The 26,327-nt window shown below is 44.9% G+C and overlaps 2 protein-coding genes across 30 annotated transcripts in view; both read right to left on the minus strand.

The window, feature by feature from the left end:
- nbeaa (neurobeachin a) overlaps positions 1–26,327 on the minus strand; it is a 328,032-nt gene that overhangs the window by 20,741 nt on the left and 280,964 nt on the right. Inside the window, 7 exon segments of the mRNA XM_052520397.1 lie at positions 3,432–3,598; positions 3,731–3,839; positions 4,517–4,581; positions 11,830–11,891; positions 13,253–13,380; positions 23,007–23,126; positions 24,508–24,634. Of these exon segments, the coding sequence (XP_052376357.1) occupies positions 3,432–3,598; positions 3,731–3,839; positions 4,517–4,581; positions 11,830–11,891; positions 13,253–13,380; positions 23,007–23,126; positions 24,508–24,634 (778 nt within the window).
- On the minus strand, positions 4,594–11,718 carry LOC127930650 (uncharacterized). Of its 29 annotated transcripts, none has more exons than XM_052520380.1 (6): positions 7,819–11,718; positions 7,625–7,702; positions 7,503–7,549; positions 7,363–7,432; positions 7,110–7,295; positions 4,594–7,070 (listed from the first exon to the last, which is right to left on the minus strand). In XM_052520380.1, exon 1 carries the CDS (start codon positions 10,467–10,469, stop codon positions 9,525–9,527), a length of 945 nt encoding a protein of 314 aa, XP_052376340.1. In that variant the 5' UTR covers positions 10,470–11,718; the 3' UTR covers positions 4,594–7,070; positions 7,110–7,295; positions 7,363–7,432; positions 7,503–7,549; positions 7,625–7,702; positions 7,819–9,524. The 29 variants fall into 29 exon arrangements, 28 of the variants coding, with proteins under 28 accessions (XP_052376340.1, XP_052376337.1, XP_052376332.1 ...); XM_052520377.1 differs by having other exon boundaries at positions 7,503–7,588; XM_052520372.1 differs by having other exon boundaries at positions 7,503–7,588; positions 7,625–7,741.

Genomic DNA, 26,327 nt, shown 5'->3' on the forward strand with positions numbered 1-26,327 from the left:
GTGATCTGTCTTAACACTGCTGTGATCTGTCTTAGCACTGCTGTGATCTCTTAACACTGCTGTGATCTGTCTTAGCACTGCTGTGATCGCTTAACACTGCTGTGATCTGTCTTAGCACTGCTGTGATCTGTCTTAGCACTGCTGTGATCTGTCTTAACACTGCCGTGATCTGTCTTAACACTGCTGTGATCTGTCTTAGCACTGCCGTGATCTGTCTTAACACTGCCGTGATCTGTCTTAACACTGCTGTGATCTGTCTTAACACTGCTGTGATCTGTCTTAGCACTGCTGTGATCTCTTAACACTGCTGTGATCTGTCTTAACACTGCTGTGATCTGTCTTAGCACTGCTGTGATCTCTTAACACTGCTGTGATCTGTCTTAGCACTGCTGTGATCTCTTAACACTGCTGTGATCTGTCTTAGCGCTGCCGTGATCTGTCTTAACACTGCCTTGATCTGTCTTAACACTGCTGTGATCTGTCTTAACACTGCTGTGATCTGTCTTAGCACTGCTGTGATCTGTCTTAACACTGCTGTGATCTGTCTTAACACTGCCGTGATCTGTCTTAACACTGCCGTGATCTGTCTTAACACTGCCGTGATCTGTCTTAACACTGCTGTGATCTGTCTTAACACTGCCGTGATCTGTCTTAACACTGCTGTGATCTGTCTTAACACTGCCGTGATCTGTCTTAACACTGCTGTGATCTGTCTTAGCACTGCTGTGATCTCTTAACACTGCCGTGATCTGTCTTAACACTGCTGTGATCTGTCTTAGCACTGCTGTGATCTCTTAACACTGCCGTGATCTGTCTTAACACTGCTGTGATCTGTCTTAACACTGCCGTGATCTGTCTTAACACTGCTGTGATCTGTCTTAGCACTGCTGTGATCTCTTAACACTGCCGTGATCTGTCTTAACACTGCTGTGATCTGTCTTAGCACTGCTGTGATCTCTTAACACTGCCGTGATCTGTCTTAACACTGCTGTGATCTGTCTTAGCACTGCCGTGATCTGACTTAACGCTGCCGTGATCTGTCTTAACGCTGCTGTGATCTGTCTTAGCACTGCTGTGATCTCTTAACACTGCCGTGATCTGTCTTAACACTGCTGTGATCTGTCTTAGCACTGCTGTGATCTCTTAACACTGCCGTGATCTGTCTTAACACTGCTGTGATCTGTCTTAGCACTGCCGTGATCTGACTTAACGCTGCCGTGATCTGTCTTAACGCTGCTGTGATCTGTCTTAGCACTGCTGTGATCTCTTAACACTGCCGTGATCTGTCTTAGCACTGCTGTGATCTGTCTTAACACTGCTGTGATCTGTCTTAACACTGCTGTGATCTGTCTTAACACTGCTGTGATCTGTCTTAACGCTGCTGTGATCTGTCTTAACACTGCTGTGATCTCTTAACACTGCTGTGATCTGTCTTAGCACTGCTGTGATCTGTCTTAGCACTGCTGTGATCTGTCTTAACACTGCCGTGATCTGTCTTAACACTGCTGTGATCTGTCTTAGCACTGCCGTGATCTGTCTTAACACTGCCGTGATCTGTCTTAACACTGCTGTGATCTGTCTTAACACTGCTGTGATCTGTCTTAGCACTGCTGTGATCTCTTAACAGTGCTGTGATCTGTCTTAACACTGCTGTGATCTGTCTTAGCACTGCTGTGATCTCTTAACACTGCTGTGATCTGTCTTAGCACTGCTGTGATCTCTTAACACTGCTGTGATCTGTCTTAGCGCTGCCGTGATCTGTCTTAACACTGCCTTGATCTGTCTTAACACTGCTGTGATCTGTCTTAACACTGCTGTGATCTGTCTTAGCACTGCTGTGATCTGTCTTAACACTGCTGTGATCTGTCTTAACACTGCCGTGATCTGTGTTAACATTGCCGTGATCTGTCTTAACGCTGCTGTGATCTGTCTTAACACTGCTGTGATCTGTCTTAACACTGCTGTGATCTGTCTTAACACTGCCTTGATCTGTCTTAGCACTGCTGTGATCTGTCTTAACACTGCTGTGATCTGTCTTAACACTGCCGTGATCTGTCTTAACACTGCCGTGATCTGTCTTAACACTGCCGTGATCTGTCTTAACACTGCTGTGATCTGTCTTAACACTGCCGTGATCTGTCTTAACACTGCTGTGATCTGTCTTAACACTGCCGTGATCTGTCTTAACACTGCTGTGATCTGTCTTAGCACTGCTGTGATCTCTTAACACTGCCGTGATCTGTCTTAACACTGCTGTGATCTGTCTTAGCACTGCTGTGATCTCTTAACACTGCCGTGATCTGTCTTAACACTGCTGTGATCTGTCTTAACACTGCCGTGATCTGTCTTAACACTGCTGTGATCTGTCTTAGCACTGCTGTGATCTCTTAACACTGCCGTGATCTGTCTTAACACTGCTGTGATCTGTCTTAGCACTGCTGTGATCTCTTAACACTGCCGTGATCTGTCTTAACACTGCTGTGATCTGTCTTAGCACTGCCGTGATCTGACTTAACGCTGCCGTGATCTGTCTTAACGCTGCTGTGATCTGTCTTAGCACTGCTGTGATCTCTTAACACTGCCGTGATCTGTCTTAACACTGCTGTGATCTGTCTTAGCACTGCTGTGATCTCTTAACACTGCCGTGATCTGTCTTAACACTGCTGTGATCTGTCTTAGCACTGCCGTGATCTGACTTAACGCTGCCGTGATCTGTCTTAACGCTGCTGTGATCTGTCTTAGCACTGCTGTGATCTCTTAACACTGCCGTGATCTGTCTTAACACTGCTGTGATCTGTCTTAGCACTGCTGTGATCTCTTAACACTGCCGTGATCTGTCTTAACACTGCTGTGATCTGTCTTAGCACTGCTGTGATCTCTTAACACTGCTGTGATCTGTCTTAACACTGCTGTGATCTGTCTTAGCACTGCCGTGATCTGACTTAACACTGCCGTGATCTGTCTTAACACTGCTGTGATCTGTCTTAACACTGCCGTGATCTGTCTTAACACTGCCGTGATCTGTCTTAACACTGCCGTGATCTGTCTTAACACTGCCGTGATCTGTCTTAACACTGCCGTGATCTGTCTTAACACTGCCGTGATCTGTCTTAACACTGCTGTGCTGTGATATTAAAGCATCTCAGTCTTTTAGTGAGAACATTGGCAGATGTCACATCAAGAGTTGTTCAAGAGACAAGGGCACTGGAGCCCGGAGTGAACTTGGAATGATAGGCACGCGTCAATCAATCAAAATGTGTGTGCGCGTGCTTGCGCGCGTGTGTGTGAGAAAGATGACAGACGCTTTCTGTCTTCCTGTCTCATAGCTTATCTAACAGAACCCAAGTCTACATCTCAGTGACAGCTTTCCTTCCCTGTCCTTCGGACCATCCCCCTGTGTGTCTTCCCCTGTCCTTCCTACTACCTCTCACCTCTGTGACATCGTGCCCCACGCCCCGTGCTTATTGGTCAGGATGTTGAGTATCTTCTGTTTCAATTGGTTGGCAGTCACATGGTCCCTGTGCTTGGCAGCGCTGATCAGGTGATCACACATCCTCTCCTCCTCCCTCCTGTCAGCAGCGTACTGGGCACAGTTAGACTGGGTGGGAGGGGCGTAGGGAAAGAGAGAGAGAAAGACATTGAGATTCCTGCTATCATGGTTTAGTGTACTGGAGGACACAGAGTCAGACACAGACACTGTCGTTCAGAGGAAGGAAGACTGAACTCTGACCTCAAACTCAGCGTGTTTGTGTACGTCTTCAGCTCTCTGTCTGTTGAGGATAAACTCTGCTTCGTTGGCCACACGCACAATGTGGTCCTTCATAGCATGGCACAGCAATCTGGGAAGAGAGAGAAAGGGAGAGAGCCAGAGGGAGGGGGAGGAGATAGTGAGAGAGAGATATTAGAAAGGATGGGGGAAAAGAGAGAGAGAGAGAGAGACAGAGAGAGAGAGAAAGACAGAGAGAGACAGAGAGAGAGAGAGGGGGATATCAGAAGAGAGAGAGGGGGATATCAGAAGAGAGAGAGAGAGAGAGGGGGGGAGGGGGATATCAGAAGAGAGAGAGAGAGAGAGAGAGAGAGAGGGGGAGAGAGAGAGAGAGAGAGAGAGAGAGAGAGAGAGAGAGAGAGAGAGAGAGAGGGAATATCAGAAGAGAGAGAGAGGGAAATATCAGAAGAGAGAGAGAGAGAGGGGGGGGGGGAGAGTGAGAGATATCAAAAGAGAGAGAGAGAGAGAGAGAGAGAGAGAGAGAGATAGAGAGAGAGAGGGGGATATCAGAAGAGAGAAAGAGAGAGAGAGCAAGATATATATATCAGAAGAGAGAGAGAGAGAGAGCGAGAGAGAGAGAGAGAGAGAGATAGAGAGAGAGCAAGATATATATATATCAGAAGAGAGAGAGAGGGGGGTTTAATTGAGCCTCTTTCTAAATGGTTAGCCCTGAGCAGATGATTCCTGATGGTGATAACAGATTAAGCAGTCCGATAGAAAGATAGATCAATGTGATAGGTGATTGATTACCTTCCCTCATTGATGAGCTCTATGAAGGCCAGCCCAGCGTTCTTCTGGATAGAGTTCTGCCACTCCTGGAAACACAAAGGATCATATTACAAAACAGACACAAAGCCACACACGGACCACTACTGACTACTACTGACTACTACTGACTACTACTGACTACCACGGACCACTACTGACTACTACTGACTACTACTGACTACTACTGACTACCACAGACCACTACTGACTACTACTGACTACTACTGACTACTACTGACTACTACTGACTACCACAGACCACTACTGACTACTACTGACCACTACTGACTACTACTGACAACTACTGACTACTACTGACTACTACTGACTACCACTGACCACTACTGACTACTACTGACTACTACTGACTACTACTGACTACCACTGACCACTACTGACTACTACTGACTTCTACTGACTACTACTGACTACTACTGACTACTACTGACTACCACAGACCACTACTGACTACTACTGACTATTACTGACTACCACATACTACTACTGACTACTACTGACTACTACTGACTACTACTGACTACTACTGACTACCACAGACCACTACTGACTACTACTGACTACTACTGACTACCACAGACCACTACTGACTACTACTGACTACTACTGACTACTACGGACCACTACTGACTACTACTGACTACTACTGACTACCACAGACCACTACTGACTACTACTGACTACCACAGACCACTACTGACTACTACTGACTACTACTGACTACTACTGACTATTACTGACTACCACATACTACTACTGACTACTACTGACTACCACAGACCACTACTGACTACTACTGACTACTACTGACTACTACTGACTACTACTGACCACTACTGACTACTACTGACAACTACTGACTACTACTGACTACTACTGACTACCACTGACCACTACTGACTACTACTGACTACTACTGACTACTACTGACTACTACTGACTACCACTGACCACTACTGACTACTACTGACTACTACTGACTACTACTGACTACCACAGACCACTACTGACTACTACTGACTATTACTGACTACCACATACTACTACTGACTACTACTGACTACTACTGACTACTACTGACTACTACTGACTACCACAGACCACTACTGACTACTACTGACTACTACTGACTACCACAGACCACTACTGACTACTACTGACTACTACTGACTACTACGGACCACTACTGACTACCACAGACCACTACTGACTACTACTGACTACTACTGACTACCACAGTCCACTACTGACTACTACTGACTACTATGGACCACTACTGACTACTACTGACTACTACTGACTACTACTGACTACTACGGACCACTACTGACCACTACGGACCACTACGGACCATTACTGACTACTACTGACCACTACTGACAACTACTGACAACTACTGACCACTACGGACCATTACTGACTACTACTGACAACTACTGACAACTACTGACCACTACGGACCACTACTGACTACTACTGACTACTATGGACCACTACGGACCACTACTGACTACTACTGACTACTACTGACCACTACTGACCACTACGGACCACTACGGACCACTACTGACTACTACTGACCACTACTGACCACTACGGACCACTACGGACCACTTGCATCAACAGCTCTGTCTGTGGTTACATTTCTCCAGCCCCATCCCTCAGCTTCATAGCAAACCAAGAGACGGGGCTGCCATCAGGCTGAAACACAAACATACAAACATACAAATTCGAAAGTATTTTTTTTGTGTGTGTTGAAGTTCAGGAAAATACTAAAATAAGTCCAATTTGACAACGTAAATATCTCTATTGTGTGACCAGTGGATTCCCGGCCAGAGAGTACAGACTGCAGCAACGCTAGATAGAGAGAGAGACTGTTTGCTGTGAGCGATCTGAACCCAAACCGGCGCCATCGTGCATAAATGTATTTTGTCCCCCTGCACCAAACGCGGGTTAAAATATCAAAACAAATTCTCAACCAATTATATTAATTTGGGGACAGGTCGAAGAGCATTAAACATTTAGGGCAATTTAGCTAGCTGGCTGGCACTTGCTAGCTAATGTGTCCAATTTAGCTAGCTGGCTGGCACTTGCTAGCTAATGTGTCCAATTTAGCTAGCTGGCTGGCACTTGCTAGCTAATGTGTCCAATTTAGCTAGCTTGCTGTTTGTTGCTAGCTAGTTAGGCCTGGGATATAAACATTGAGTTATTATTTTACCTGAAATGCACAAGGTCCTCTACTCTGACAATTAATCCACACATAAAACGGTCAACCGAATCATTTCTAGTCATCTCTCTTCCTTCCAGGCTTTTTCTTCTCTGGACTTTATATTGTCAACTTTTCATAAATTAAGATGCATTACTGCCACTGACCTCATTCATCTTTCATTCATCCATGTGGGTATAACCAATGAGGAGATGGCACCTGCTTCTATAAACCAATGAGGAGATGGCACCTGCTTCTATAAACCAATGAGGAGATGGCACCTGCTTCTATAAACCAATGAGGAGATGGCACCTGCTTCTATAAACCAATGAGGAGATGGCACGTGGGTACCTGCTTCTATAAACCAATGAGGAGATGGCACCTGCTTCTATAAACCAATGAGGAGATGGCACCTGCTTCTATAAACCAATGAGGAGATGGCACCTGCTTCTATAAACCAATGAGGAGATGGCACCTGCTTCTATAAACCAATGAGGAGATGGCACCTGCTTCTATAAACCAATGAGGAGATGGCACCTGCTTCTATAAACCAATGAGGAGATGGCACGTGGGTATAACCAATGAGGAGATGGCACGTGGGTACCTGCTTCTATAAACCAATGAGGAGATGGCACGTGGGTACCTGCTTCTATAAACCAATGAGGAGATGGCACCTGCTTCTATAAACCAATGAGGAGATGGCACGTGGGTACATGCTTCTATAAACCAATGAGGAGATGGCACGTGGGTACCTGCTTCTATAAACCAATGAGGAGATGGCACGTGGGTACCTGCTTCTATAAACCAATGAGGAGATGGCACGTGGGTACCTGCTTCTATAAACCAATGAGATGGTACGTGGGTACCTGCTTCTATAAACCAATGAGGAGATGGCACGTGGGTACCTGCTTCTATAAACCAATGAGGAGATGGCACGTGGGTACCTGCTTCTATAAACCAATGAGGAGATGGCACGTGGGTACCTGCTTCTATAAACCAATGAGGAGATGGCACGTGGGTACCTGCTTCTATAAACCAATGAGGAGATGGCACGTGGTACCTGCTTCTATAAACCAATGAGGAGATGGCACGTGGGTACCTGCTTCTATAAACCAATGAGGAGATGGCACGTGGGTACCTGCTTCTATAAACCAATGAGGAGATGGCACGTGGGTACCTGCTTCTATAAACCAATGAGGAGATGGCACGTGGGTACCTGCTCGCGCACGCGACGCAAGTGGTGTTGTCTGCCTTAACATAACATAATATAACATTCGATAAACCAGTTAGGATCTGGCTAAAAATACTTGAATCAGTTATAGAACCCATTGCCCTTTATGGTTGTGAGGTCTGGGGTCCGTTCACCAACCAAGAATTCACAAAAGGGGAAAAACACCAAATTGAAACTCTGCACGCAGAATTCTGCAAAAATATCCTCCGTGTACAACGTAAAACACCAAATAATTCGTACAGAGCAGAATTAGGCCGATACCTGCTAATTAGCAGTTAAATTCTACAAATCCAATTTTGATAAACTCCCATATCTGTTGGGTGAAATACCACAGTGTGCATCACAGCAGCAAGATTTGTGACCTGTTGCCACGAGAAAAGGGCAACCAGTGAAGAACAAACACCATTGTAAATAGAACTAATATTTATGTTTATTTATTTTCTCTTTTGTACTTTAACTATTTGCACATCGTTACAACACTGTATATAGACATAATATGACATTTGAAATGTCTTTATTATTTTGGAACTTTTTAAAATTATTTATTTATTTAAACTGTAATTAACTTTAGACCGCTCAAGGAACCCACACATCTAACTTGTCTGAGTGTGACTTTTTATTGTTTATTGCAACGTAAACATGTTTCCCAATAAAGCCCCTTGAATTTAAATGAGAGAGAGAGAGAGAGACAGAGAGAGAGAGAGAGAGAGAGAGAGAGAGAGAGAGAGAGACAGAGAGAGAGAGAGGGGTGAGACATGTTACCTCCTAGGGTTTAAATACCCCCGGTGTAGTGGAAGGGGTGAGACATGTTACCTCCTAGGGTTTAAATACCCCCGGTGTAGTAGAAGGGGTGAGACATGTTACCTCCTAGGGTTTAAATACCCCCGGTGTAGTGGAAGGGGTGAAACATGTTACCTCCTAGGGTTTAAATACCCCCGGTGTAGTAGAAGGGGTGAAACATGTTACCTCCTAGGGTTTAAATACCCCCGGTGTAGTGGAAGGGGTGAGACATGTTACCTCCTAGGGTTTAAATACCCCCGGTGTAGTGGAAGGGGTGAGACATGTTACCTCCTAGGGTTTAAATACCCCCGGTGTAGTAGAAGGGGTGAAACATGTTACCTCCTAGGGTTTAAATACCCCCGGTGTAGTGGAAGGGGTGAGACATGTTACCTCCTAGGGTTTAAATACCCCCGGTGTAGTGGAAGGGGTGAGACATGTTACCTCCTAGGGTTTAAATACCCCCGGTGTAGTAGAAGGGGTGAAACATGTTACCTCCTAGGGTAAGATTGAAAGGCAGGATATGAAAAATAATGAAACTCATGCACTCACTGTAAGTCGCTCTGGAAAAGAGCATCTGCTATATGAAAAGTGAAAAGAGCGTATTTTATATTCTTTCTTATGTAAAAAACAACAACAGGGAGATCGATAGCTCCATTATCTCCATGGATGGATCTGAAGGACACAGGGGAGCGTCTCAGGTTCCCTTCCTCATCCCAGGGATCAATATCTGGGCTGGGGTTCTGTCCCCTGGGCCCCTAATGGAAGACAAGGCTGGAGCCCTGTGTAATACTAGACACACTGACAGGAAGAGGAGGGAAAGAGAGGAGAGGGGAGGGGAATGACAGAGAGAGAGGACGGTGAGGAGTAGAGACAGAAGGTGGAGAAGAGGATGAACGAGGAGGGAAAGTGGTAGAAGAGATGAGAGGAGAGAAGACCGAGAGGAAGAGGAGAGGAGGAGGAGGACGAGAGGAGGAGGAGAGGAGAGCAGGAGAGGAGAACAGGGCTGGACGAGGAGAACAAAATAAGGATGAAGAGGATGAGAGGAAGGGGACAGAAGTTAAATGGAGCGAATGGATTAAAAAAAAGACAGGAGACGTATGAAGAAGATGAGAAAGGAGAGAAGAGGAGGATGAGAGAGGAGAGAAGAGGAGGATGAGAGAGGAGAGAAGAGGAGAGAGAAGAGGAGGATGAGAGAGGAGAGAAGAGGAGGATGAGAAAGGAGAGAAGAGGAGGATGAGAAAGGAGAGAAGAGGAGGATGAGAAAGGAGAGACGAGGAGGATGGGAGAGGACAATAAGAAAGGTGGGACAAAGAACGGACATTGAGTTGAGATAAGTGGAGAGCAATGGCACACTCAAAGGACAAGAACATCTCAACTGACCAGGAACACACACATACCCTGGAACGGAGAGGAGAGAAGAGGAGGAACACACACATACCCCTGGAGCGGAGAGGAGAGAAGAGGAGGAACACACACATACCCCTGGAGCGGAGAGGAGAGAAGAGGAGGAAGAGGAGGAACGGAGAGGAGAGAAGAGGAGGAACACACACATACCCCTGGAGCGGAGAGGAGAGAAGAGGAGGAAGAGGAGGAACGGAGAGGAGAGAAGAGGAGGAACACACACATACCCCTGGAGCGGAGAGGAGAGAAGAGGAGGAAGAGGAGGAACGGAGAGGAGAGAAGAGAAGGAACACACACATACCCCTAGAACGGAGAGGAGAGAGGAGAAGGAAGAGGAGTAACGGAGAGGAGAGAAGAGAAGGAACACACACATACCCCTAGAACGGAGAGGAGAGAAGAGGAGGAAGAGGAGGAACGGAGAGGAGAGAAGAGAAGGAAGAGGAGGAACGGAGAGGAGAGAAGAGGAGGAACACACACATACCCCTGGAACGGAGAGGAGAGAAGAGGAGGAAGAGGAGTAACGGAGAGGAGAGAAGAGGAGGAAGAGGAGGAACGGAGAGGAGAGAAGAGGAGGAAGAGGAGGAACGGAGAGGAGAGAGGAGAAGGAACACACACATACCCCTGGAACGGAGAGGAGAGAAGAGGAGGAAGAGGAGTAACGGAGAGGAGAGAAGAGGAGGAAGAGGAGGAACGGAGAGGAGAGAGGAGAAGGAACACACACATACCCCTGGAACGGAGAGGAGAGAAGAGGAGGAAGAGGAGGAACGGAGAGGAGAGAAGAGGAGGAACACACACATACCCCTGGAACGGAGAGGATGAACAGAGAGAGATAAAAGGAGGAACGAAGCTGAGAGGTGAGTATCTGTTTCTCCTTCTGCCTGCTGAGTCTAGCTACCCAACAAGCCACACCTTGTCAGTGATATCAAAATCTGCTTTGTTCTCAGAGATCAAGACAGCGGAGACGGATGATTGTAATAAAGTATAGTCAAAACATGTCTATGAATACTCTTCTTGTTTTCGGGAAGAGATAGAAGTTGAGGAAACGTGGAGTTTCATCCACATTGAGACTGCAGCAGACGCAACCCTTAATGCTGTCATATAGGGCGGGTCTGTAACCAGACACCTGTCTGATAGCACTTTAGACATGTCAATCAAACCACAGCGCTCATCATTGGCTGCTTAGCGCTGCATCGATGGGGCTGGCGGATACTGAAGGTAAACTTGAAGGGCTTAGAAACACCTGGATAAATCCAAAGCAGGCAAGTTGGTTTCATAACACTAAGTATAGTGAGACAATCTAGTGCATATACTGGGAACTATACAGGAAACATATATACAGAGAGAGAGAGAGAAGAAGATAAATAAATAAATAGAGAGAGAGGGAGGGGGAGGCAGAGAGAAAGAGAGAGAAAGAGAGAGAGAGAGAGAGAGAGAGAGAGAGAGAGAGAGAGAGAGAGAGAGAGAGAGAGAGAGAGAGAGAGAGAGAGAGAGAGAGAGAGAGAGAGAGAGAGAGAGAGAGAGAGAGAGAGAGAGAGAGAGAGAGAGAGAGAGAGAGAGAGAGAGAGAGAGAGAGAGAGAGAGAGAGAGAGAGAGAGAGAGAGAGAGAGAGAGAGAGAGAGAGAGAGAGAGAGAAAGAAAGAGAGAGGAAGGGGTACGTACCTGAGAACAGAGCAGCATGACCAGCTCCACTACTGAAGTACTGGACTTCATACAGACCAGACCTGCAAAGAGAGAGACAGGAGCGTCAGGACCCAGAACACACACACACACGCTCGCACGGTACAACACACACACACACACACACACACACACACACACACACACACGCACACGCACACGCACACACACACACACACAGTTCTCTTAACAGGTTACCCACCCAGCTAACAGCGTTAGATCTTACAGTATAACACAGAAAGGACAAGTGGAACAAGGGAACGGACAGAACGGCAGGGAAACAGACCTACTACTTCCTACTGAAAGTCCTGTTTATTCAGCACTATCCTCATACCTCCTCATACCTCCTCAAACCTCCTCATACCTCCTAATACCTCCTCAAACCTCCTCATACCTCCTCATACATCCTCAAACCTCATATCTCCTCATACCTCCTCAAACCTCCTCATACCTCCTCAAACCTCCTCATACCTCCTCAAACCTCCTCATACCTCCTCAAACCTCCTCATACCTCCTCAAACCTCCCCATACCTCCTCAAACCTCCTCATACCTTCTCATACCTCCTCAAACCTCCTCATACCTCCTCAAACCTGATCAAACCTCCTCAAACCTCCTCAAACTTCCTCATACCTCCTCATACCTCCTCAAACCTCCTCATACTGCCTCAAACCTCCTCATACCTTCTAAAACCTCCTCATACCTCCTCAAACCTCATACCTCCTCAAACCTCCTCAAACCTCATAAAACCTCTTCATACCTCCTCAAACCTCCTCATACCTCCTCAAAACTCCCCAAACCTCCTCAAACTACCTCAAACCTCATACCTCCTCATACCTCCTCAAACCTCCTCATACCTCCTCAAACCTCATACCTCCTCAAACCTCCTCAAACCTCATGCCTCCTCAAACCTCCTCATACCTTCTAAAACCTCCTCATACCTCCTCAAACCTCCTCATACCTCTTCATACCTCCTCATACCTCCTCAAACCTCCTCAAACCTCCTCATACCTCCTCAAACCTCCTCAAACCTCCTCATACCTGATCCATGGATGGGTGAGGTAGCCAGTCGACAGATACATACACACGAGACCGTGCACACACACACAACTGTGCACACACACACACACACACACATTTGCACACACTCTTTCTCACACACACACACACACACACACACACACACACACACACACACACACACACACACACACACACACACACACACACACACACACACACACACACACACACACACACACACACACACACACACACACACACACACACACACAGCCATCCAGTGTGAGCGGTGACAGCAGCACGGTGAGGACTGGACAGTGGATGGGGGACTCACTCCACACAGAGACGCCAGATAGAAGTTAAAGGCGTGTACAGCACCTGTACCTTCAATGAGCAGCTCCTGGCCGTGGCTACCCAACAGGGTCCTAGAGAGGAACGGAGCAAAGTCCACAAAGATCTCCCTCAGGAGGGGGGCCACCTTCTCCAGGGCACGCTCCAACTTAGTGGTGATACTGTAGAGGGGGGAGAGAGGGGGGAGCAGGGGATGGGGAGGGAGGAAGAGAGAGGGAGGGGGTTGGAGGAGGGACAGAGGGGAGCGAGAGAAAGGGTCAGAGAAGGGGACAGAGGGAGATAGAGGGAGGGGAGAGGGGTGGGGAGAGGAGGAAGATGAGAGACAGAGAGGGGTTGAGGGAGGGGATGAGAGTGAGAGGAGAAGGATAGAAGGAGAAGAAGAAGAAGAAGAAGAAGGATAGAAGAAGGATAGAAGAAGAAGAAGAAGAATAAAAGAAGAAGAAGAAGAATAGAAGAAGAAGAAGAATAGAAGAAGAAGGATAGAAGTAGAAGAATAGAAGAAGAAGAAGAAGGATAGAAGAAGAAGAAGAAGAAGAAGAAGAAGAAGAAGAAAGAAGAAGAAGAAGAAGAAGAAGAAGAAGAAGAAGAATTAGAAGAAGGATAGAAGAAGAAGAATAGAAGAAGAAGAAGGATAGAAGAAGAACATAAGAAGAAGAAAACGAAGGATAGAAGAAGAAGAAGAAGAAGAAGAAGAAGAAGAATAGAACAAGAAGAAGAAGAATAGAACAAGAAGAAGGATAGAAGAAGAATAGAACAAGAAGAATAGAACAAGAAGAAGAATAGAACAAGAATAGAACAAGAATAAGAAGAAGAAGAAGAATAGAACAACAAGAAGAATAGAAGAAGAAGAATAGAACAAGAAGAAGAATAGAAGAAGAAGAATAGAACAACAAGAAGAATAGAAGAAGAAGAATAGAACAAGAAGAAGAATAGAAGAAGAAGAATAGAACAAGAAGAAGGATAGAAGAAGAGATACACAGTCAGTTGAGCAGATACAAGAGACAGCTTCCAACATACCCACTGACAACATGGACGTTATGACAGTACTATGAAGGTGTTATAGTGGCATTATGACAGTATTATGAAGGCGTTATAGTGGCATTATGACAGTATTATGAAGGCGTTATAGTGGCATTATGACTACTATGAAGGTGTTATAGTGGCATTATGACAGTATTATGAAGGTGTTATAGCGGCATTATGACAGTATTATGAAGGTGTTATAGCAGCATTATGACAGTATTATGAAGGTGTTATAGCAGCATTATGACAGTATTATGAAGGCGTTATAGTGGCATTATGACAGTATTATGAAGGCGTTATAGTGGCATTATGACAGTATTATGAAGGCGTTATAGTGGCATTATGACAGTATTATGAAGGCGTTATAGTGGCATTATGACAGTATTATGAAGGTGTTATAGCGGCATTATGACAGTATTATGAAGGCGTTATAGTGGCATTATGACAGTACTATGAAGGTGTTATAGTGGCATTATGACAGTATTATGAAGGTGTTATAGCGGCATTATGACAGTATTATGAAGGTGTTATAGCAGCATTATGACAGTATTATGAAGGCGTTATAGTAGTATTATGACAGTACTATGAAGGCGTTATAGCGGCATTATGACAGTATTATGAAGGCGTTATAGTGGCATTATGACAGTATTATGAAGGTGTTATAGCAGCATTATGACAGTATTATGAAGGCGTTATAGTGGCATTATGACAGTATTATGAAGGTGTTATAGCGGCATTATGACAGTATTATGAAGGCGTTATAGTAGTATTATGACAGTACTATGAAGGCGTTATAGCAGCATTATGACAGTATTATGAAGGCGTTATAGTGGCATTATGACAGTATTATGAAGGTGTTATAGCAGTATTATGAAGGCGTTATAGTGGCATTATGACAGTACTATGAAGGCGTTATAGCAGCATTATGACAGTATTATGAAGGCGTTATAGTGGCATTATGACAGTATTATGAAGGTGTTATAGCAGCATTATGACAGTATTATGAAGGCGTTATAGCAGCATTATGACAGTATTATGAAGGCATTATAGTAGTATTATGACAGTACTATGAAGGCGTTATAGTGGCATTATGACAGTATTATGAAGGCGTTATAGCAGCATTATGACAGTACTATGAAGGCGTTATAGTAGTATTATGAAGGCGTTATAGCAGCATTATGACAGTATTATGAAGGCGTTATAGTAGTATTATGAAGGCGTTATAGTGGCATTATGACAGTACTATGAAGGCATTATAGCGGCATTATGACAGTACTATGAAGGCGTTATAGTGGCATTATGACAGTATTATGAAGGCGTTATAGTGGCATTATGACAGTACTATGAAGGCGTTATAGCAGCATTATGACAGTACTATGAAGGCGTTATAGTGGCATTATGACAGTATTATGAAGGCGTTATAGCAGCATTATGACAGTATTATGAAGGCGTTATAGCAGCATTATGACAGTATTATGAAGGCGTTATAGCGGCATTATGACAGTACTATGAAGGCGTTATAGCAGCATTATGACAGTACTATGAAGGCGTTATAGTGGCATTATGACAGTATTATGAAGGCGTTATAGCAGCATTATGACAGTACTATGAAGGCGTTATAGTAGTATTATGAAGGCGTTATAGCAGCATTATGACAGTATTATGAAGGCGTTATAGTAGTATTATGAAGGCGTTATAGTGGCATTATGACAGTACTATGAAGGCATTATAGCGGCATTATGACAGTACTATGAAGGCGTTATAGTGGCATTATGACAGTATTATGAAGGCGTTATAGTGGCATTATGACAGTACTATGAAGGCGTTATAGTGGCATTATGACAGTATTATGAAGGCGTTATAGTGGCATTATGACAGTATTATGAAGGCGTTATAGCAGCATTATGACAGTATTATGAAGGCGTTATAGCGGCATTATGACAGTATTATGAAGGCGTTATAGTGGCATTATGACAGTACTATGAAGGCGTTATAGTGGCATTATGACAGTATTATGAAGGCGTTATAGTGGCATTATGACAGTATTATGAAGGCGTTATAGCAGCATTATGACAGTATTATGAAGGCGTTATAGCAGCATTATGACAGTATTATGAAGGCGTTATAGCGGCATTATGACAGTATTATGAAGGCGTTATAGTGGCATTATGACAGTACTATGAAGGCGTTATAGCGGCATTATGACAGTATTATGAAGGCGTTATAGTGGCATTATGACAGTATTATGAAGGCGTTATAGTGGCATTATGACAGTATTATGAAGGCGTTATAGCGGCATTATGACAGTACTATGAAGGCATTATAGTGGCATTATGACAGTATTATGAAGGCGTTATAGCGGCATTGTGACAGTATTATGAAGGCGTTATAGTGGCATTATGACAGTATTATGAAGGCGTTATAGTAGTATTATGAAGGCGTTATAGCAGCATTATGACAGTATTATGAAGGCGTTATAGTAGTATTATGAAGGCGTTATAGTGGCATTATGACAGTACTATGAAGGCGTTATAGTGGCATTATGACAGTATTATGAAGGCGTTATAGTGGCATTATGACAGTACTATGAAGGTGTTATAGCGGCATTATGAAGGCGTTATAGTGGCATTATGACAGTATTATGAAGGCGTTATAGTGGCATTATGACAGTATTATGAAGGCGTTATAGTGGCATTATGACAGTATTATGAAGGCGTTATAGTAGTATTATGACAGTATTATGAAGGCGTTATAGTAGTATTATGAAGGCGTTATAGCAGCATTATGACAGTATTATGAAGGCGTTATAGCGACATTATGACAGTATTACGACGGCGTTATAGTGGCATTATGACAGTACTATGAAGGCGTTATAGCGGCATTATGACAGTATTATGAAGGCGTTATAGCGGCATTATGACAGTATTATGAAGGTGTTATAGCGGCATTATGACAGTATTATGAAGGCGTTATAGCGGCATTATGACAGTACTATGAAGGCGTTATAGCGGCATTATGACAGTACTATGAAGGTGTTATAGCGGCATTATGACAGTACTATGAAGGTGTTATAGCGGCATTATGACAGTATTATGAAGGCGTTATAGCGGCATTATGACAGTACTATGAAGGCGTTATAGCGGCATTATGACAGTACTATGAAGGCGTTATAGCAGCATTATGACAGTATTATGAAGGTGTTATAGCGGCATTATGACAGTATTATGAAGGCGTTATAGCGGCATTATGACAGTACTATGAAGGCGTTATAGTGGCATTATGACAGTACTATGAAGGCGTTATAGTGGCATTATGACAGTACTATGAAGGCGTTATAGTGGCATTATGACAGTATTATGAAGGCGTTATAGTGGCATTATGACAGTATTATGAAAGCGTTATAGCAGCATTATGACAGTATTATGAAAGTGTTATAGCGGCATTATGACAGTATTATGAAGGCGTTATAGTGGCATTATGACAGTATTATGAAAGCGTTATAGCGGCATTATGACAGTATTATGAAGGCGTTATAGTGGCATTATGACAGTATTATGAAAGCGTTATAGCAGCATTATGACAGTACTATGAAGGCGTTATAGCAGCATTATGACAGTACTATGAAGGTGTTATAGCGGCATTATGAAGGCGTTATAGTGGCATTATGACAGTATTATGAAGGCGTTATAGTGGCATTATGACAGTATTATGAAGGTGTTATAGCGGCATTATGACAGTATTATGAAGGCGTTATAGTGGCATTATGACAGTATTATGAAGGCGCTATAGCAGCATTATGACAGTACTATGAAGGTGTTATAGTGGCATTATGACAGTACTATGAAGGCGTTATAGCGGCAGTATAACAGAATTATGAAGGTGTCATAGTGGCATTATGACAGTATTATGAAGGCGTTATAGTGCCATTATGACAGTATTATGAAGGCGTTATAGTGGCATTATGACAGTATTATGAAGGCGTTATAGTAGTATTATGAAGGCGTTATAGTGCCATTATGACAGTATTATGAAGGCGCTATAGCAGCATTATGACAGTATTATGAAGGCGTTATAGTGCCATTATGACAGTATTATGAAGGCGTTATAGTGGCATTATGACAGTATTATGAAGGCGTTATAGTAGTATTATGAAGGCGTTATAGTGGCATTATGACAGTACTATGAAGGTGTTATAGTGGCATTATGACAGTATTATGAAGGCATTATAGTGGCATTATGACAGTATTATGAAGGTGTTATAGTGGCATTATGACAGATTTATGAAGGCGTTATAGTGGCATTATGACAGTATTATGAAGGCGTTATCGTGGCATTATGACAGTACTATGAAGGCGTTATAGTGGCATTATGACAGTATTATGAAGGTGTTATAGCAGCATTATGACAGTATTATGAAGGCGTTATAGTGGCATTAGGACAGTATTATGAAGGCGTTATAGTGGCATTATGACAGTATTATGAAGGCGTTATAGCGGCATTATGACAGTATTATGAAGGCGTTATAGTGGCATTATGACAGTATTATGAAGGCGTTATAGTGGCATTATGACAGTACTATGAAGGCGTTATAGTGGTATTATGACAGTATTATGAAGGTGTTATAGCAGCATTATGACAGTATTATGAAGGCGTTATAGTGGCATTATGACAGTATTATGAAGGTGTTATAGCAGCATTATGACAGTACTATGAAGGCGTTATAGTGGCATTATGACAGTATTATGAAGGTGTTATAGCGGCATTATGACAGTATTATGAAGGTGTTATAGTGGCATTATGACAGTACTATGAAGGCGTTATAGTGGCATTATGACAGTACTATGAAGGCGTTATAGTGGCATTATGACAGTACTATGAAGGCATTATAGTGGCATTATGACAGATTTATGAAGGCGTTATAGTGGCATTATGACAGATTTATGAAGGCGTTATAATGGCATTATAACAGTACTATAAAGGTGTTATAGTGGCATTATGACAGTACTATGAAGGCGTTATAGTGGCATTATGACAGTACTATGAAGGTGTTATAGTGGCATTATGACAGCATTATGAAGGCGTTATAGTGGCATTATGACAGTACTATGAAGGCGTTATAGTGGCATTATGACAGTATTATGAAGGCGTTTTAGTGGCATTATGACAGTATTATGAAGGCGTTAAATGACCTCCAGCAGGCCACAAATGTGCATGTGTCTGCTCAAACAGTCAGAAACAGACTCCATGAGGGTGGTATGAGGGCCCGACGTCCACAGGTGGGGGTTGTGCTTACAGCCCAACACCGTGCAGGACGTTTGGCATTTGCCAGAGAACACCAAGATTGGCAAATTCGCCACTGGCGCCCTGTGCTCTTCACAGATGAAAGCAGGTTCACACTGAGCACATGTGACAGACGTGACAGTCTGGAGACGCAGAGGAGAACGTTCTGCTGCCTGCAACATCCTCCAGCATGACCGGTTTGGCAGTGGGTCAGTCATGGTGTGGGGTGGCATTTCTTTGGGGGGCCACATCGCTCTCCATGTGCTCGCCAGAGGTAGCCTGACTGCCATTAGGTACCGAGATGAGATCCTCAGACCCCTTGTGAGACCATATGCTGGTGCGGTTGGCCCTGGGTTCCTCCTAATGAAAGACAATGCTGGACCTCATGTGGCTGGAGTGTGTCAGCAGTTCCTGCAAGAGGAAGGCATTGATGCTATGGACTGGCCCGCCCGTTCCCCAGACCTGAATCCAATTGAGCACATCTAGGACATCATGTCTCGCTCCATCCACCAACGCCACGTTGCACCACAGACTGTCCAGGAGTTGGCAGATGCTTTAGTCCAGGTCTGGGAGGAGATCCCTCAGGAGACCATCCGCCACCTCCTCAGGAGCATGCCCAGGCGTTATAGGGAGGTCATACAGGCACGTGGAGGCCACACACACTACTGAGCCTCATTTTGACTTGTTTTAAGGACATTACATCAAAGTTGGATCAGCCTGTAGTGTGGTTTTCCACTTTCATTTTGAGTGTGACTCCAAATCCAGACCTCCATGGGTTGATAAATTTGATTTCCATTGATACATTTTGTGTGATTTTGTTGTCAGCACATTCAACTATGTAAAGAAAAAAAGTATTTAATAAGAATACTTCATTCATTCAGATCTAGGATGTGTTATTTTAGTGTTCCCTTTATTTTTTTGAGCAGTGTATATATAGAGAGAGAGATAGAGAGAGAGATAAAGAGAGATTGATAGAGAAAGAGCGAGAGAGATAGAATGACTGAGAGGAGGTGAAGTACAGTAGGTCAACACTAGATGGCCGTGCTAGACAGGAAACTATTATATCAACAAAGGTAGGTAGGTAGGTAGGTAGGTAGGTAGGTAGGTAGGTTGGTAGGTAGGTAGGTCGGTAGGTACTAGGAAGGTAGGTAGGTAGGTACTAGGAAGGTAGGAAGGGAGGAAGGGAGCTATATAGATAGGTCAGTTGGTGGGTAGGTAGGTCGGTAGGTGGGTAGGTAGGTCGGTAGGTACTAGGAAGGTAGGTAGGTAGGTCGGTAGGTAGGTAGGTAGGTAGGTAGGTAGGTAGGTAGGTAGGTCAGTTGGTCGGTAGGTAGGTAGGTAGGTAGGTAGGTAGGTAGGTAGGAAGGTAGGTAGGTTGGTACTAGGAAGGTAGGAAGGGAGGAAGGGAGCTGTATAGATAGGTCAGTTGGTAGGTAGGTAGGTAGGTAGGTAGGTAGGTAGGTAGGTAGGTAGGTAGGTAGGTAGGTAGGTAGGCAGGTCGGTTGGTCAGGTGGTAGGTAGGTAGGTAGGTAGGTAGGTAGGTAGGTAGGTAGGTCAGTTGGTCGGTAGGTAGGTAGGTCGTTAAGTAGGTCGGTAGGTAGGTAGGTACTAGGTAGTTCGATAGGTAGGTCGGTCGGTAGGTTGGTAGGTAGGTACTAGGTAGGTAGGTAGGTAGGTAGGTAGGTAGGTACTAGGTAGGTTGGTAGGTAGGTACTAGGTTGGTAGGTAGGTAGGTAGGTAGGTAGGTAGGTCAGTTGGTTGGTAGGTAGGTAGGTAGGTAGGTAGGTAGGTACTAGGAAGGTAGGAAGGGAGGAAGGGAGCTATATAGATAGGTCAGTTGGTCGGTAGGTAGGTAGGTAGGAAGGTAGGTAGGTTGGTAGGTACTAGGAAGGTAGGTAGGTGGGTAGGTACTAGGTAGGAAGGAAGGGAGTGAGGGAGGGAGGGAGGGAGCTAGATAGATAGGTCAGTCGGTCCGTCGGTAGGTAGGTAGGTACAAGGTAGGTCGGTAGATAGGTAGGTACTAGGTAGGTAGGTAGGTAGGTTGGTAGGTAGGTACAAGGTAGGTCGGTAGGTAAGTAGGTACTAGGTAGGTAGGTAGGTAGGTAGGTAGGTAGGTAGGTAGGTACTAGGTAGGTAGGTACTAGGTAGGTCGGTAGGTACTAGGTAGGTACTAGGTAGGTCGGTAAGTAGTTGGTACTAGGTAGGTAGGTCGGTAGGTAGGTAGGTAGGTAGGTACTAGGTAGGTCAGTAGGAAGGTCGGTAGGTTGGTAGGTCGGTAGGTAGGTAGGTCAGTCGGTAGGTAGGTAGATAGGTCGGTCGGTAGGTAGGTCGGTAGGTAGGTACTAGGTAGGTCGGTAGGTAGGTCAGTCGGTAGGTAGGTAGATAGGTCGGTCGGTAGGTAGGTCGGTAGGTAGGTACTAGGTAGGTCGGTAGGTAGGTACTAGGTAGGTCGGTAGGTAGGTACTAGGTAGGTCGGTAGGTAGGTAGGCAGGTAGGTAGGTAGGTCGGTAGGTAGGTCGGTAGGTTGGTAGGTAGGTTGGTTGGTAGGTAGGTAGGTAGGTAGGTAGGTAGGTAGGTAGGTAGGTAGGTAGGTCGGTCGGTCGGTCGGTCGGTCGGTCGGTCGGTAGGTAGGTAGGTAGGTAGGTAGGTAGATAGATAGATAGATAGATAGATAGATAGATAGATAGATAGGTAGGTAGGTAGGTAGGTAGGTAGGTAGGTAGGTAGGTAGGTAGGTAGGTCGGTAGGTAGGTAGGTAGATAGGTCGGTCGGTAGGTAGGTAGGTCGGTAGGTAGGTACTAGGTAGGTAGGTAGGTACTAGGTAGGTCGGTAGGTAGGTCGGTCGGTAGGTTGGTAGGTAGGTACTAGGTAGGTCGGTAGGTAGGTACTAGGTAGGTCGGTAGATAGGTAGGTAGGCAGGTAGGTACGTAGGTAGGTAGGTAGGTAGGTAGGTAGGTAGGTAGGTAGGTATGTAGGTAGGTAGGTCGGTCAGTAGGTCGGTCGGTAGGTCGGTAGGTAGGTCGGTTGGTAGGTAGGTAGGTACTAGGTAGGTTGGTAGGTAGGTACTAGGTAGGTAGGTAGGTTGGTAGGTAGGTACTAGGTAGGTTGGTAGGTAGGTACTAGGTAGGTTGGTAGGTAGGTACTAGGTAGGTAGGTAGGTTGGTAGGTACTAGGTAGGTAGGTAGGTTGGTAGGTAGGTAGGTCGGTAGGTCGGTAGGTAGGTCGGTAGGTAGGTAGGTTGGTAGGTAGGTCGGTAGGTCGGTACTAGTTAGGTAGGTAGGTAGGTACTAGGTAGGTTGGTAGGTAGGTAGGTTGGTAGGTAGGTACTAGGTAGGTCGGTAGGTAGGTACTAGGTAGGTAGGTACTAGGTAGGTTGGTCGGTAGGTAGGTACTAGGTAGGTTGGTAGGTAGGTAGGTAATAGGTAGGTCGGTAGGTAGGTAGGTAGGTACTAGGTAGGTAGTGTTTGGGGTCAGGGGTCCTTGCCTAAGACACTGTCCTGCATCGCGGGGGGCTGTCTGGAAGCCTGCCAGAGAGCTAAAGGGCTTGAGCTCAGGAGGAGTCAAACCGCTGCGCAGCTCACACTGCTCCACCTCACAATAGACACTGTAACACACAAACCACACACACATTAAAGCAACAACACACTCACTAACTAACACTCCTACACACTCTAAAAAAAAACTCACCAACTCTACATTATATGAGCTCTGACTTCTAAAGGACACAGAGGCCTGACTTGACTATTGTCAATAAGGGTAACGTGGACTCATGCCTAAAACTTGTCAATATGTAAGTTGTGTAAAAGTACTAGTTACATGCACACATTTCATGTTTAGTGTTTGGCCCTGATAGGTTGATCACACAGACAGGTTCACCAGATCAAGATGACTCCTAGTTCCAATGCAGGGACATTTTGCAAATGACAGGCTGACAATGGTAGATTAACTAGCTAAAGATATATTGTAAAATAATAGTTATTAGTATTATTATTATTATGGATCGCGGGGTGAGGGGTCAGACATACAGATATCTATTGAATATCCTATTATCATATCTTTAATGAGTATCCTATTATGATATCTAAGGAGTATCCTATTATGATACCTTTCATTAGTATCCTATTATGATATCTTTAATGAGTATCCTATAATGATATATTTCATTAGTATCCTATTATGATATCTTTAATGAGTATCCTATTATGATATCTTTCATTAGTATCCTACTATGCGAACGACAGACAGACAGATGGGAGAGAGGTAGTGAGGGTAAACATGCAAAATGTAGGGGTTGAGAGAGATAGGGGAGGAGAGATGTAGGGGAGGAGAGAGATAGGGGAGGAGAGATGTAGGGGAGGAGAGATAGGGGAGGAGAGAGATAGGAGAGGAGAGATGTAGGGGAGGAGAGAGATAGAGGAGGAGAGATGTAGGGGAGGAGAGAGATAGGGGAGGAGAGAGATAGGAGAGGAGAGATGTAGGGGAGGAGAGAGATAGGGGAGTAGAGAGATAGGGGAGGAGAGATGTAGGGGAGGAGAGATAGGGGAGGAGAGATGTAGGGGAGGAGAAAGATAGGGGAGGAGAGACATAGGGGAGGAGCGAGATAGGGGAGGAGAAAGATAGGAGAGGAGAGATGTAGGGGAGGAGAGAGATAGGGGAGTAGAGAGATAGGGGAGGAGAGAGATAGGAGAGATGTAGGGGAGGAGAGATAGGGGAGTAGAGAGATAGGGGAGGAGAGATGTAGGGGAGGAGAGATGTAGGGGAGGAGAGAGATAGGGGAGGAGAGATGTAGGGGAGGAGAAAGATAGGGGAGGAGAAACATAGGGGAGGAGAGAGATATGGGAGGAGAAAGATAGGGGAGGATAGAGATAGGGGAGAGGGGGAGATGTGACTAACAATAGTCTATGGAAGTGGAAACGCACAGGGGCAGATGGAAAGATGGTCAGCTATAGAGAGTTAGTGAAGGAAAGAGAAAGAGAGATTCTGACCTCATGCTCTCAACGGTGTCTTCGGTCATGGGAGCCACTGTCTGTACGGCTGGTAGGTTCTTACTGGTCGCACCGTTGACGAAGGATGAGGAAGAAGAAGAGGAAGAAGAGGCAGAGTCAGTGGCACCTGGAGAGAAGAGGGGGAGAAAGAAGAGAGAGAGAGAGAGAGAGAGAGAGAGAGAGAGAGAGAGAGAGAGAGAGAGAGAGAGAGAGAGAGAGAGAGAGAGAGAGAGAGAGAGAGAGAGGGGAGAGAGAGAGAGAGAGAGAGAGAGAGAGAGAGAGAGAGAGAGAGAGAGAGAGAGAGAGAAGAGAGAGAGAGAGAGAGAGAGAGAGAGAGAGAGGAGAGAGAGAGAGAGAGAGAGAGAGAGGGGGAGAGAGAGAGGGGGAGAGAGAGAGAGAGGAGGGGGAGAGAGAGAGAGAGAGGGGGAGAGAGAGAGAGAGGAGAGAGAGAGAGAGAGAGAGAGAGAGAGAGAGGGGAGAGAAAGAGAGAGGGGGAGAGAGAGAGGGGGAGAGAGAAGGGGGGGAGAGAGAGAGAGAGAGAGAGAGAGGGGGAGAGAAAGAGGTAAGATGTAAAGTATTGTGTATAATCATCCAGAGTACTGAGAAACCATACAGGATGAGATGATGAGGTTGTAAAGGATTGAGATAAGAGAAGATGACGAGGTTGTAAATGATTGAGATAAGAGGAGATGACGAGGTTGTAAAGGATTGAGATAAGAGGAGATGACGAGGTTGTAAATGATTGAGATAAGAGGAGATGACGAGGTTGTAAAGGATTGAGATAAGAGGAGATGACGAGGTTGTAAAGGATTGAGATAAGAGGAGATGACGAGGTTGTAAAGGATTGAGATAAGAGGAGATGACGAGGTTGTAAAGGACTGAGATAAGAGGAGATGACGAGGTTGTAAAGGATTGAGATTAGAGGAGATGACGAGGTTGTAAAGGACAGAGATAAGAGGAGATGACGAGGTTGTAAAGGACTGAGACAAGAGGAGATGACGAGGTTGTAAAGGACTGAGACAGAAATAAGAGGTGATGACAAGGTTGTAAAGGACTGAGATAGAGATAAGAGGAGATGACGAGGTTGTAAAGGACTGAGACAAGAGGAGATAAGAGGAGATGACGAGGTTGTAAAGAACTGAGACAGAGATAAGAGGAGATGTCGAGGTTGTAAAGGACTGAGAAAGAGATAAGAGGTGATGACGAGGTTGTAAAGGACTGAGATAAGAGGAGATAACGAGGTTGTAAAGGACTGAGATAAGAGGAGATGATGAGGTTGTAAAGGACTGAAATAGAGATAAGAGGAGATGACAAGGTTATAAAGGACTGAGACAAGAGGAGTTGACGAGGTTGTAAAGTACTGAGACAGAAATAAGAGGTGATGACAAGGTTGTAAAGGACTGAGACAGAGATAAGAGGAGATGACGAGGTTGTAAAGGACTGAGACAGAGATAAGAGGAGATGACGAGGTTGTAAAGGACTGAGACAAGAGGAGATGACGAGGTTGTAAAGGACTGAGACAGAGATAAGAGGAGATGACAAGGTTGTAAAGGACTGAGACAGAGATAAGAGGAGATGACAAGGTTGTAAAGGACTGAGACAGAGATAAGAGGTGATGACGAGGTTGTAAAGGACTGAGATAAGAGGAGATAACGAGGTTGTAAAGGAGTAAGACAAGAGGAGATGACAAGGTTGTAAAGGACTGAGATAGAGATAAGAGGAGATGACGAGGTTGTAAAGGACTGAGAAAGAGATAAGAGGAGATGACAAGGTTGTAAAGGACAGACAAGAGGAGATAAGAGGTTGTAAAGGATTGAGAT

The sequence above is a fragment of the Oncorhynchus keta genome, chromosome 6 (genome assembly GCF_023373465.1).
Source record: "Oncorhynchus keta strain PuntledgeMale-10-30-2019 chromosome 6, Oket_V2, whole genome shotgun sequence".
In the NCBI taxonomy this organism is placed as follows: Eukaryota; Metazoa; Chordata; class Actinopteri; order Salmoniformes; family Salmonidae; genus Oncorhynchus; species Oncorhynchus keta.

Bases quoted from the DNA above. Each gene is read 5' to 3' on its own strand.
- LOC127930650 (XM_052520391.1), bottom strand. From the start codon at position 10,469: ATGTGTGTGTTCCTTCTCTTCTCTCCTCTCCGTTCCTCCTCTTCCTCC.